This window comes from Geotrypetes seraphini, chromosome 12 (assembly GCF_902459505.1).
Source record: "Geotrypetes seraphini chromosome 12, aGeoSer1.1, whole genome shotgun sequence".
NCBI classification, from domain to species: Eukaryota; Metazoa; Chordata; class Amphibia; order Gymnophiona; family Dermophiidae; genus Geotrypetes; species Geotrypetes seraphini.
The window spans coordinates 88,425,346-88,439,552 of NC_047095.1; the positions used below are offsets into that span (position 1 = coordinate 88,425,346).

Sequence of the window (14,207 nt, forward strand, 5' to 3'; positions counted from 1 at the left end):
AACTTAAAACAACAAAAAAAAATGTAATTAATTAATTTGAGTTAATACTCATCTCAGTATCAATGCGGCTAGGGGAATCATGTTCCGACATAGAACTATGTTTTGCTGAAGCTGTCTCAAGGAAGTTCCCCCTTAGTTTGCCTTGAGATTTCTTGGAGGGTGGTATTTAGTGACTTCATTCCAGAGGAGTTTTAAGCCCTGGTTCTGGGAGGAAATTTTGTCTTTTGGAAAACCCCAAACCAACTGATCACTTCTATTAAGCCAGGTCTATCCAATAGGCCTGTGTTGGGACTTTAATATAGGATCCTCCCAACATGAAGGATTCCTAAACTTTAGAATTAAGTACACCTGATTCTGGATATCTATCGTGTTCTGGTTGGAGTTGTTTATGAAACTGTTGCTGTTCAAGGATATTGCCTCTTTGAATTTACCTAAGAAGAAGTAAAGGTTCAGTTAATTTCAGCAAACTCTCTGGTATGGTCTACAGTTATTGGAGCATGAGAGAGGAAGAAGTTTGCTTGCTTGCTCGGGAGTTCAGCTGTGAAAGTTGGCTCCTGCTTTGAGTCCTCAAAATAACACTTTTATAAAACTTTGTGCCCTTGAATTGGACGTTGGAAGATAGTCATAGTCCTATTTAATGCTTCTTAGGCTTGTTGCATTGTACAGAAGATGATAAAATATATATTTGTATTTAACCCATACCTTTTTTCAGCAGCAACTCAAGTTGTTACATTCAGGTACATTTGGTATTGTCCTGTCCCCAGAGGGTTGTGCTTGAGGCAATTGGGGGTTTAATTAACTTGCCAAGATCACAATGAGCAGAAGTGGTATAATGTAATATAAATGACATTGACATTTGGCTTGTTGATTTCAACTACTTTGTTTCCAGTAGGAAGCTGCACATAAATTGTAAATACTGGAGTATTGTCTTGGCTAATGTGAACAGATACTTTATCTTTTTATCTTGCCCAATAGATCACTGTGTCCACTATTATGATCTCCGTAACACTAAGCAGCCAATCATGGTATTTAAAGGACATCGCAAAGCTGTCTCTTACGCAAAGTTTGTGAGTGGTGAAGAAATAGTCTCGGCGTAAGTATTTTCCTATCGTACAAAGAAGAGTTAATAGGTATACTCAGCAGCATTACACAATTAGTATCAAAGCACTACACAATTAGTATCACAGAATATACATTGATGCCCTGCCTATACATAGTAGAATCTGTACATATCATCTTTGTGTTTTGGTTTCAGTATGTATCAATTATACTGTACATTTTTTGAACATTTACCGTATTTTCTCGCATATAACGCGCGCGCTATACGTGGTTTTTACATACCGCGCACACCCTTGCGCGTTATACAAAATTTTTTACATAGTTCTCCCCCCCTCCGACGTCCGATTCACCCCCCTCCCCCCGCAGGACCGCTCGCACCCCCACCCCGAAGGACCGCTCGCACGCACCCGCATCCCCACCCCGAATGACCGCTCACACCTCCACAGCCTCCCGACCCCCCCCCCCCCATCATGTAGAAGCTCCTACCGGTGTCCTGCTGCTTCCTCTTGGCGGTCCCGACACCCGACACGATCAGGGCAAGAGGGAGCTCAAGCCCTCTTGCCCCAGCCAACCGCGGCACCCCCGACACGATCGGGGCAAGAGGGAGCTCAAACCCTCTTGCCCCCCTCCCCGACTCCCCGACACGATCGGGGCAAAAGGGAGCCCAAGCCTTCCTGGCCACGGCGACCCCCAACCCCCACCCCGCACTACATTACGGGCAGGAGGGATCCCAGGCCCTCCTGCCCTCGACGCAAACCCCCCTCCCCCCAACGACCGCCCCCCCCAAGAACCTCCGACTGCCCCCCCCCCAGCTGACCCGCGACCCCCCTGGCCGACCCCCACGACACCCCAACCCTCCTTCCCCGTACCTTTGTGTAGTTGGCCGGACAGACGGGAGTCAAACTCGCCTGTCCGGCAGGCAGCCAACAACGGAATGAGGCCGGATTGGCCCATCCGTCCCAAAGCTCCGCCTACTGGTGGGGCCTAAGGCGCCTGGGCCAATCAGAATAGGCCCGGGAGCCTAAGGTCCCACCTGGGGACGGGGCCTGAGGCACATGGGCTCAACCCGACCATGTGCCCAAGGCCCTGCCCCCAGGAGGGACCTAAGGCTCCCGGGCCTATTCTGATTGGCCCAGGCGCCTTAGGCCCCACCAGTAGGCGGAGCTTTGGGACGGATGGGCCAATCCGGCCTCATTCCGTTGTTGGCTGCCTGCCGGACAGGCGAGTTTGACTCCCGTCTGTCCGGCCAACTACACAAAGGTACGGGGAAGGAGGGTTGGGGTGTCGTGGGGGTCGGCCAGGGGGGTCGCGGGTCAGCTGGGGGGGGGCAGTCGGAGGTTCTTGGGGGGGGCGGTCGTTGGGGGGAGGGGGGTTTGCGTCGAGGGCAGGAGGGCCTGGGATCCCTCCTGCCCGTAATGTAGTGCGGGGTGGGGGTTGGGGGTCGCCGTGGCCAGGAAGGCTTGGGCTCCCTTTTGCCCCGATCGTGTCGGGGAGTCGGGGAGGGGGGCAAGAGGGTTTGAGCTCCCTCTTGCCCCGATCGTGTCGGGGGTGCCGCGGTGGGGGTTGGGGGTCGCCGTGGCCAGGAGGGTTTGGGCTCCCTCCTGGCCCGAACAACTAGCGGGGAGGGTCGCCAGGGCCAGGAGGACTTGGGCTCCCTCCTGGCCCGATATTGTCGGGGAGTTGGGGAGTCGGCGGGGCAAGAGGGCTTGGGCTCCCTTTTGCCCCGATCATGTCGGGGGTGCCGCGGTTGGCTGGGGCAAGAGGGCTTGAGCTCCCTCTTGCCCCGATCGTGTCGGGGAGTCGGGACCGCCAAGAGGAAGCAGCAGGACACCGGTAAGAGTTTCTACATGATGGGGGTGAGCGGTCCTTAAGGGTGGGGGTGCGGGTGGGAGTGCGTGCGAGCGGTCCTTCGGGGTGGCGGTGCGGGTGCGTGCGAGCGGTCCTTCGGGGTGGGGGTGCGAGCGGTCCTGCGGGGGGGGGGTGAATCGGACGTCGGGGGGGCATCAGGCTTTCAGGGTGGGGACAGAACTTCAAGGGGGAGAGGAGAGTCGGGGCGGGCGAAAGGAGAGTCGGGGTGGCCAGAGGAGAGTCGGGGCGGGCGAAAGGAGAGTCGGGCAGCACGCGCGGTATACGGGTGTGCGCGGTATATAAAAATTTCTGTACATAAATTTGTGTTTTTCGCGCGCTATACCCGTGTGCGCGTTTTACACGGGTGCGCGTTATCTATGTGAAAATACGGTAATTTCTTTGGTGCAAGTAAAGCCTTTTACCGTATATACTCGAATATATTACATTGCATTACTGTTTTCTATCCCACCAATACCTTTTAGTTCTAGGTGGTTTACAAAAAGAACTAGTCTGGGCATTCCCAGGGAGCTTACAAATTGAACAGATAGAATGTGCTTATAAGGATATAAACAGACCCAAATAGGATGTGTTTATAAGGATATAAACAGACCCAAATATAAACCATGGTAACTGTTCTCCCCCCCCTCCCCCGCCTTCCAATAAAGGAGGAAAAAAGGTTGACTTAAATATAAACCGGGTGGGGGTGTTTAATATTCAAGTGCCTTGCCTTGCCCTGCCATGCTTTGCACCCTGTTCCCCCTCCCTCACTGCTCTCCAGGTTCTGCATCCAGCCTCCTCACACACTCACTCCTCTGCCAGTCTCTGCACCCACATTTCAATCACTAAATTGAAAATAAAATAATTTTTCCTACCTTTATGGTCTGGTGCTTTCATTAGTCTCTGGTTGCACTTCCTTCTGTGACTGTGCATCCAATATTTTTTTATTTCTGCCTCCTACACTTTTCCTGTCCTACGAACCTCATTCCCATCCCCAACCAACATTTCTGTCTCTCCATCAGTCCAATTTTTCTTCCTTTCTCCTCCACCCCATTGGCAACATGTCTCCTCTCACCGTTCTCTCATTCCCATGTCCAAATGCGCTTCTTCCCCCCCCCCGCCCAATTCTCCTTTTGTCCTGCGTTGATATCCTCTCTTTCCCTTACTTGCTCGCTCTAGGGCTGCTCCTTCCTGCTTTCAGCCGCACTCGTTTGCAGGGATGTGGGCAGCGGCTCTTGCACGTTGCATGTAGCTGACCAGCAAGCCTTCCCTCTGACGTTGGAGCAAAGGCTTTCGGGTCAGCCACGTGCAGCATGCAAGAGCTGCTGCCCGCTCCCCTGCAAATGAGTGCTGCTGAAGGCAGGAAGGACTGTTGAGGTAACTTAGATCCCCTGCTGACCCAGAAGGCTTCCCTCCGACGTCAGCTCTGACATTGGAGGAAAGCCTTCTGGGTTGGCTTCAGCAATGCAGCTGGAGCGCAGGAAGGAAGGCATGGGATCCCTGGTGGCAGCGGCGATTGAGGAGAAAGGGGGACAGGAGACCCTCGCAGTGCTGCATATCCCCTCATTTACAGCATGCAGCCCTGTAGGCAGGAGGGAGAGAGTTTCCCTCCTGCTGTTTTACAGGAATTTTGGGGGGGAGGTGATAGGAATGTCAGGGATGTGCAGGGAATGTCAGGGGGGAGGGGCGTAGGGCTCCACAGCTCAGCTGAAAGGGGGAATCCCCATCAGCTGAGTCACCAGGAATCCCCGAAACAGGCTCAGGTGATGAGAATTCCTCTGCGGTGATCAGCTGATGGCAATCCTATGGGTTTTGGGGTGTTTTTTCTCTCTTTGGGTGGTGGGAGGGGGTCATGACCCCTGGGGGAGTAAAGGGGGGTCATGCCTTAAATCCTCCACTTGTCATCTTGCCAGTTTGGGCACCTTTGTGGAACTTATATGCAACTCAAAACAGGTTTTTCTGCCAGCATCTAAGTTCCTCTGGGATGCTTATGGCTGGGGTATGTCCAGGTGAAGCCTGCCCAATTCCCATTCATAACACACCTCCCAAAAAGCCCCTTTGTTCTCTGGACACACAGCAACTTAGAAGTGCACGTCCAGAAAGTTGGTTTTGATTATCAGCATTTGGACATCCCTGCTATTAGGTTGTCCAAGTTCCAACCTATGCTGTTTTTTTGGATAGAAACATAAGAATTGCCGTTGCTGGGTCAGACCAGTGGTCCATCATGCCCAGCAGTCCACTCTCGCGGTGACCCCTGGGTCAAAGACCAGTGCTCTAACTGAGACCAGTCCTATCTGCATACATTCTGGTTCAGCAGGAACTTGTCTAACTTTGTCTTAAAATCCCTGTAGGGTGTTTCCCCTATAACAGCCTCCGGAAGAGCATTCCAGTTTTCCACCACTCTCTGGTTGAAGAAGAACTTCCTTACGGAATCTATCCCCTTTTAACTTTAGAGAGTGCCCTCTCATTCTCCCTGAGTACCGGAAAAGTCCCCTTGGACTGGAAAACGGCTAACATCATTCCACTGCACAAAAAGGGTTGCAGGACGGAGGCTGCGAATTACAGGCCAGTGAGTCTCACCTCAATAGTGAGTAAACTCATGGAAAGACTTATTAAACACAAATTATATACGATCCTGATCGAGGAGAATCTACAGGATCCCCACCAGCATGGATTCACAAAGGGAAGGTCCTGCCAATCCAATCTAATCAGCTTCTTTGACTGGGTAACAAGGAAACTGGATATGGGGGAATCTCTGGACGTCGTATACTTGGACTTCAGCCAAGCTTTTGATAGTGTCCCGCACCGCAGATTGTTGAGCAAGATGACGTCGGAGGGCTTGGGAGCAACATTGACAACATGGGTCAATGACTGGTTAAGCGGTAGACTCCAGAGGGTAGTGGTTAACGGTACCCCCTCCAATACATCAGAGGTGACCAGTGGAGTGCCACAGGGCTCGGTCTTGGGACCGATCCTTTTCAACATATATACATAAGAGACCTGACTCAGGGGCTTCAAGGTAAAATAACATTATTCGCTGACGATGCCAAATTTTGCAACATAGTAGGTAACAGTGCTTTGCCCGACAGTATGGAGCAGGACCTACTCTTATTGGAACATTGGTCCTCGACTTGGCAGCTAGGCTTCAATGCTAAAAAATGTAAGGTCATGCAGCTTGGCAGCAGAAACCCGTGCAGAACTTACACTCTAAATGGTGAGACCTTAGCTAGGACTAAGGCAGAACGTGATTTAGGAGTGATCATTAGTGAAGACATGAAAACTGCCAGTCAGGTGGAGAAAGCTGCATCCAAGGCTAGACAAATGGTAGGATGCATCCGTAGAGGTTTCGTCGGCCGGAGGCCCGAAGTCATAATGCCCTTATACAGATCCATAGTGAGACGTCATCTGGAATATTGTGTTCAATTCTGGAGACCACATTATCAAAAAGATGTGCGGAGAATTGAGTTGGTTCAACGAATGGCCACCAGGATGGTCTCGGGACTCAACCTTCCATATGAGGAGAGACTGAATAAATTGCAGCTATACTCACTCAAGGAACGAAGAGAGAGGGGGGACACGATTGAAACATTTAAATATATCACGGGCCGCATCGAGGTGGAAGACGATATCTTCTTTCTTAAAGGACCTTCGACCACAAGAGGATATCCGCTGAAAATCAAGGGTGGGCAATTTCATGGCGACTCCAGGAAGTATTTCTTCACCGAAAGGGTGGTCGATCATTGGAATGAACTTCCACTGCAGGTGATTAAGGTCGGCAGCGTGCTAGATTTTAAAAAGAAGTGCGATATGCATGTGGGATCTCTAGCGGGGTGAAGTTCTGAGGGTGGGTCATTAGCGTGGGCAGACTATATGGGCTGTGGCCCTTTCCTGCCGTCATATTCTATGTTTCTACCTTGGAGAGGGTGAACAACTTGTCTTTATCTTCTAAGTCTATTCACTTCATTATCTTGAATGTTTCGATCATGTCCCCTCTGTCTCCTCTTTTCAAGGGAGAAGAGGCCTAGTTTCTCTAACCTCTCGCAGTACTTCCCCCCCGTTCAGCAACACTTCTTCCCTGCTCCCCCTGTCCAGCACTAGGCCTTCTCTCTTCCTTTTACCTCCCCCCGTCCAGCAGCACCCCTTCCCTGCTCCCCCTGTCCAGCAGCAGCCCTTCTCCCTTCATTTTACCTCCCCCCTGTCCAGCAATAATAATAATAATTTTATTCTTATATACCACCAAAGCCATAATAGTTCGAGGCGGTTTACAATAAGAAGAGCTGGACAATTGGCAAAATAATTACAATGAAAGTCGTCAAATACATGTAGGTAATCAGAGAATGGGAGAACATCAGAGAATTAGACACAATGTAGGGTCATCGAGTACATTAGGTAGAATACAGAGATAAAGCTATACGAGTTCTTAGGTTACAAATCGGTTAAACAAGTTTGTTTTGACTAGTTTTCTAAAGCTAAGGTAGGATGAGGAGTTAATGATTTTACCCAGCAAATCGTTCTTTTGGCCTGCTTGGAAAGCAAGAGTTCTTTCCATGTATCTTTTGTATCGGCAGGCCTTTATTGTTGGGTGGCTAAACATATGAATTCTGCGTGTGGGCCTGATGGAACTTTCCAGGCCTAGAATAGATTTGAAACAAAGACAAGCAAATTTGAACAACACTCTTGCTTCCAGGGGCACCCATAAAAACATAAGCAATGCCTCTGCTGGGTCATACCTGAGGTCCATCGTGCCCAGCAGCCCGCTCACGCGGTAGCCCCAACAGGTCCAGGACCTGTGCAGTGATCCTCTGTTTATATCCTTCTATCCCCCTTTCCAGCAGGAAATTGTCCAATCCTTTCTTAAACCCCAATACCGTACTCTGCCCTATTACGTCCTCTGGAAGCACATTCCAGGTGTCCACCACACGCTGGGTAAAGAAGAACTTCCTAGCATTTGTTTTGAATCTGTCCCCTTTCAGTTTTTCCAAATGCCCTCTTGTTGTTATATTTTTTGAAAGTTTGAAGAATCTGTCCCTCTCTACCCTCTCTATGCCCCTCATGATCTTATAAGCCAATTAAGTTTTTGATAGTAGTGGGTTATATGTTCCCATTTTTTATACCAAAAATCAGTAGAACTTCTGAATTTTGGATAATTCAGAGTCTTTGGTTTTCTTGAAAGACCCCAGATAAATGATGTTACAATAGTCGAGTAAGCTTAAAATGGAAGATTGCACCTGTAAGCGGAATGATGCTGCATCAAAGTACTTTTTTGATGGTTCTTAGTTTCCATAATGTCGAGAAGCTTTTTCTAATCAGTAACTCTGTGTGAGTATCTAAAGTGAGGTAGCGGTCCAGCGTCATTCCCAGAATTTTTATGGAATTGGCAATAGGAAAGTTCTGACCGTTCAAGGAAATTGATGTAACTTTGATTTTCTCATTCAATCTCACCAGAAAGCATTTGGTTTTTTCTGAGTTGAGTTTCAGTTTGAATTTGGCCATCCATGATTCAGTTTGCATTAAAATTGATGCCAGATGATTCTTCGTCTCAGAAGTCAGGCTTGTTAGGGGAAGAACTATGGTGATGTCATCGGCATAGATGTAAAATTTGATTTTTAGACTTTGCAATAGATTCCCCAATGAGGCTAGGTAAATGTTAAATAGTGTGGGGGACGGGGGGGACCCCTCGCGGGACTCCCCATGGGTTTACCCAGATGGAGGATTGTTTATTGTCACTATAAACTCAGTACGATCGTTTAGTCAAGAAACCTTGGAACCATTTTAATACATTACCAGAGAGTCCGATTGACTCCAAACAGTAGGCCTTCTCCCTTCCTTTTACCCCTCATGTCCAGCAGCACCTCTTCCCTGCTCCCCCTGTCCAGCAGTAGGCCTTCTCCCTTCCTTTTACCTCTCCCAATCCAGCAGCACCCCTTACCTGTTCCCCCTGTCCAGGAGTACCCCTTCTCCTTTCCCTGCTCCCTCTGCCTCGGGGCTTTTGCTAGGCCGCCTACCTTGCATTATTGAAATGGGCCGGCCTAGCAAATGCCCTGCGGCTGCTGCGTTTGCTGGTCCGGAGGTGAGAAAAGGCGTCCCGGCAGTGCAGGAGTCAAACTGCCACCGCTGCTGTAATCGCCGCACGCGCGCACCACGGAAGCATACACCACGGTGGCAGGGATCACAGCCTCCTAAGTGCACATGCGCGTTTAGGGTTTTATTATAGAAGATTAAAAAAAAATGTTGGGGTAAGTGTGTTTGCGTTGGTCTTATTTTGTGTCTGTTCTATTAAATAAAAGGGGGCCCAATGTGAGGAAGGATAAGAAACTTTTACATTTTTAGTATCTGGAATTACTTATACCTTTTTTGTCTCTGAATTACAATATGTACTATAACTGCATACAAATCAGCACTCTCACAAAGCATGTATTGATTTCAGGTCAACAGACAGCCAACTGAAACTGTGGAACGTTGGCAAACCACACTGTCTACGCTCATTCAAAGGCCACATTAATGAAAAGAACTTTGTGGGTCTGGCATCAAATGGAGACTATATTGCCTGTGGTAAGCAAAATGGCCATGTATTTTTAAAAGGTTGTCACAGCAAATATTTTTATCCCAGGACAGGGAGGCAGCATATTCTCATGTATGGGTGAGGTCACCGACAGAGCCCCGGAAAGGACCACTTTAAAAGTGCATCGCCACTTTAAGTCTTTAGAATGTTTGCGATAGCCCACACCAAGCATGCACGAGTGCCTTCCCGCCCAACGCAGGCACACGGTACCTCAGTTTCTTAGTTTCCACAGAGCTAAGAAGACTCGTTTTTCAGCGGCTGTTGAAACTTTTTTATTCACTGCCTTCCCGCTCTTGTGGATTTGTGACTTTCAGTCATATTTTTTCTTCTTTGTTTTAATTGTTTTGATTTTTTTTAAAAAATTTATTTTTTACATTTTTGTTTTTTTCCCTGTTGTGGAATCGGCCCTGCGGGGCCTGTTCGGTCATCTTGGCCTCTGACTTTAATTTAGTTGAGTCTGTCTTCCTGTCGATGTCCTGCCGCAGACAGGTTTTAAAAAGTGCGGATGCTGTACTCGGCCTTTCTCAGTCACTGATCCACATTGCTGGTGCCTCCAGTGCTTAGGGCCTGAGCACCATCCAGAAACTTACTCTCAATTTTCGTCTCTTCAGAAGAGAAATTTGACAAATCGCCTGATCCAGCAAAAGTTGGTCTTCAGGGTCGTGATAGAGGGAGACTCGACACCACTATAGACATCGACACCGAGAGAACCATCCTCGGTGTTGCAACCTGCAGTGGGTAAGCCGACTAAGAAGCCTTCCCCCACCCTATCTGGGCTTTAGGTCAAAGTAGCAGTGAGTAAAGTCCTGCTGACCTCGAAGAGACCCAAGAAGCTCTCCGATTTCGGTGAGTGCCTCGACATTGGCTTCCTCATCGCCGGAGCGTAGAGCAACATCGAAGGTGCTGGTGAAAAAGCCAGCGGTACTGGTGCATACCCTAAAGAAAAAGATAGACAAATTGCTTAGGGAAGAATTGGGTGAGCATTTTCAAATGCTGGTGCCGACCCAACTCTTACTTGTGTCGACACCGACTCCCCCGGTGCCAGACCAGTCTGAGCCATCAACACCAGTAGCACCTGCAATAGAGTCTTCATCGGTGCACACACTTCCCATCAAGGATTCAGCACCGTCGACTCAACAACGTCGTTTCTCTTCGCAAACATCACCTGAGTCGACTCCAGTACGGTCTCACAAGGCATTGCAGAAACTTAAGTATATTGAGCCTTCGACACCGAGTTCTCGGCACAGAGCCTGATCTGTTCATGATTCAGAGCTGGGGGGGAGGACTCTGAGCAGGATCCTCTTCTATCTGAGGCTGAAAGCTCTTCAGATGATCACTCTCCTCAACATTCATCCCAGGAGGCTCCTGTCTTGTCTGAGAAGTCATCTTTCTCCAAGTTTCTTTGTGATATGTAAGAGACTTTGTCTATCCCTCTGGAAGCTGATTCTAAGCATTTCGAACAGTTTCTGGAGGCGTTGGATTACAATCAGCCACCCAAGGAACTACTCAAGCTTCCCTTCCATGAAATCTTATGGGAAACTTTCTATAAAAATCTGGAGATGTCACTTACCATCCCTATGGCTCCTCGTAAGTTGGATTCTTTGTATAGAGTAGTCCCTATTCCTGGATTTGACAAGCCTCAACTTCCACACGAGTCTGTCTTGGTGGAGTCAACCTTGAAGAAATCCTCAGTGGCTAGTGTGTATGCCTCTGTACCTCCTGGCAAAGAAGGCAAGGTCATGGATCGTTTTGGCAAATGCCTGTATCAGAATGCCATGCTAGCTAACTAGTCTGGCAACTATAATTTCCATTTTTCTTTCTACCTTAAACATTTAATTAAACAAATTTCCATGTTTCAAAAATACATACCACAACGTAAGCTTAAGAACATAAGCAATGCCTCCGCTGGGTCAGACCTGAGGTCCATCGTGCCCAGCAGTCCGTTCACGCGGCAGCCCAACAGGTCCAGGACCTGTGCAGTAATCCTCTATCTATACCCCTATGTCCCCTTTTCCAGCAGGAAATTGTCCAATCCTTTCTTGAACCCCAGGACCGTACTCTGCCCTATTACACCCTCTGGAAGCGCATTCCAGGTGTCCACCACACGTTGGGTAAAGAAGAACTTCCTAGCATTTGTTTTGAATCTGTCCTCTTTCAACTTTTCCGAATGCTCTCTTGTTCTTTTATTTTTTGAAAGTTTGAAGAATCTGTCCCTCTCTACTCTCTCTATGCCCTTCATGATTTTGTAAGTCTCTATCATATCCCTTCTAAGTCTTCTCTTGTCCAGGGAAAAGAGTCCCAGTTTCTCCAATCTCTCAGCGTATGAAAGGTTTTCCATACCTCTTATCAGACGTGTCGCTCTACTCTGAACCCTCTCGAGTAACGCCATGTCCTTCTTAAGGTACGGCAACCAATATTGGACGCAGTACTCCAGATGCGGACGCACCATCGCCTGATACAACGGCAGGATTACTTCTTTCGTTCTGGTAGTAATACCCTTCTTGATTATACCTAGCATTCTATTCGCTCTCTTAGTGGCCGCTGCGCACTGTGCCATCGGCTTCATTGTCATGTCCACCATTACCCCCAAGTCCCTTTCTTGGGTACTCTCATTCAGTAACATTCCTCCCATTGTGTAGTTGTACCTTGGGTTTCTGCTTCCCACATGTAATACTTTACATTTCTCAACGATTAAATTCATCTACCATCTCGTCGCCCATTCCCCTAGTTTGTTCAAGTCCCTTTGCAATTCTTCGCAGTCCTCTTTAGTCCGAGCTCCACTAAATAATTTGGTGTCGTCCGCATATTTTATTATCTCACATTTCATCCCTGTTTCTAGATTATTTATGAATATATTAAATAGCAGAGGCCCTGCGGGACACCACTCGTGACCTTCCTTCAGTCCGAGTAGTGGCCCTTTACTCCTACCCTCTATTTTCTGCCCGCCAACCAGTTTCTGATCCATCTATGTACTCTCTTTCCACCCCATGGTTCTTCAGTTTCTGAAGTAGGCGTTCATGGGGTACCTTGTCAAAGGCTTTTTGGAAATCTAGATATATGATGTCTTCGGGGTCTCTTCTGTCCATCCGTTTGTTAATTCCTTCGAAGAAGTGTAATAAGTTTGTTAGGCACGATCTCCCCTTGCAAAAACCATGTTGGCTGGTTATCAGAAGTTCGTTTCTTTCAAGATGTTCATCGATGTTTTCTTTTATCAGTGCTTCCGCCATTTTCCCTGGAACAGAGGTCAGACTCAACGGTCTGTAGTTTCCCGGGTCACCTCTTGATCCCTTTTTAAAGATGGGCGTAACGTTGGCTATCTTCCACTCCTCCGAGATCACGCCTGTTTTCAGGGATAGATTGTAAATTTGCTGCAGTTGTTCCACTATTTCCTCCTTAAGTTCCTTCAGAACCCTCGGATGGATTCCATCCGGACCTGGGGATTTGTTAGTTTTTAATTTTTCTATCTGCCTGCGTATGTCTTCAAGGCTCACTTCCATGGATGTTAATTTTTCTGCTTGATCTCCCTTGAAGATTTGCTCAGGTTCCGGTATGTTGGTTGTGTCTTCATTTGTAAATACAGATGAAAAGAACATGTTAAGTCTTTCTGCCACTTCTTTCTCCTCCTTCACCTCTCGTTGGTTCTCTAACAAGCTGCTCCATGAAGCAATCTTGTGTAGCGTCCAAGAATTCTGTCTCCCTAATGCATCTTGAGCTTCCAAGACTCCAGTCTATCCCGGGGTAGTTGAAATCTCCCATAATAACCATGTTACCGCTTTTGCATTCCTGCTTCATCTCGGCTTCCATTTCTTCATCGATATCTCCGGTTTGCCTGGGTGGACGATAGTATAGGTCCATCTTTATTTCAGGCCCTTTTCTTCCCGGTATTTTAACCCATAGCAATTCCAGCTTGTTGGTCGTCTCTCCTGTGTCCATTCTTGTCGATTGTATGCTTTCTTTTATGTATAGGGCTATTCCACCTCCTTTCTGTCCTGACCTGTCCTGGCGATAGAGCTTGTACCCCGGCAGTGCTGTATCCCATTTGTTTTCCTCATTCCACCCTGTCTCAGTGACTCCAATGATGTCTTTGTCCTCTGCATTGGCCATGGCTTCTAATTCCCCCATTTTGTTTTTTAGGCTCCTTGCATTAGTATATACGCAATTTAGATCCTGGTGTTTTCTTATCTTCATTTCCTTTCCCTGTGCTTCGGTCCTTGGTTTCTTCTCTTTTGCTACAATCTTTCTAACCCCCTCTTTTGGGTTATTCGACTCCTGTAATTTGTCCCTTGTTTCTTCCCAGCCTTTTTTCCCCTTAGTATCTTCACGGGATACCTTCTTCCGAATCGTTGACGCTTGGTCGACTGTTGGCTTTCCCCTTCTTCTTAGTTTAAATCCTGTTCTAATTCTCTCCTGACGTTGTTTGCTAGAAGTCCAGTTCCCGCCGTGCTCAGGTGCAGTCCATCTCTCCTGTAGAGCTTGCTCTTGCCCCAGAACGTTGTTCAGTTCCTCAGGAAGTGGAACCCTTCTTCCTCACACCATTTCCTCATCCACGCATTTATTGATTGTAGTTCCTCTTGCCTTTTCACGTCTGCCCTCGGTACCGGTAGGATCTCTTAGAACGCTATCTTCTGGGCCCTCATCCTCAGCTTCCTTCCCAGGATCTTCAACTGTTCAATCAGTATGCTTCTTCTGTAGTCTCTCCTGCTGACGTCATTCGTCCCGATGTGGATCATTATTGTGGTCT

General features: G+C 48.1%; 1 protein-coding gene across 5 annotated transcripts in view; it reads left to right on the top strand.

The window, feature by feature from the left end:
• The window catches only part of COP1 (COP1 E3 ubiquitin ligase), a 468,098-nt gene that overhangs the window by 330,430 nt on the left and 123,461 nt on the right, over positions 1-14,207 (top strand). For all 5 annotated transcript variants that reach the window (XM_033917061.1, XM_033917057.1, XM_033917058.1 and 2 more), the window contains 2 exons: positions 976-1,093; positions 9,332-9,456. In XM_033917061.1, the coding sequence (XP_033772952.1) occupies positions 976-1,093; positions 9,332-9,456 (243 nt within the window). The remainder of the gene's footprint in view (positions 1-975; positions 1,094-9,331; positions 9,457-14,207) is intronic.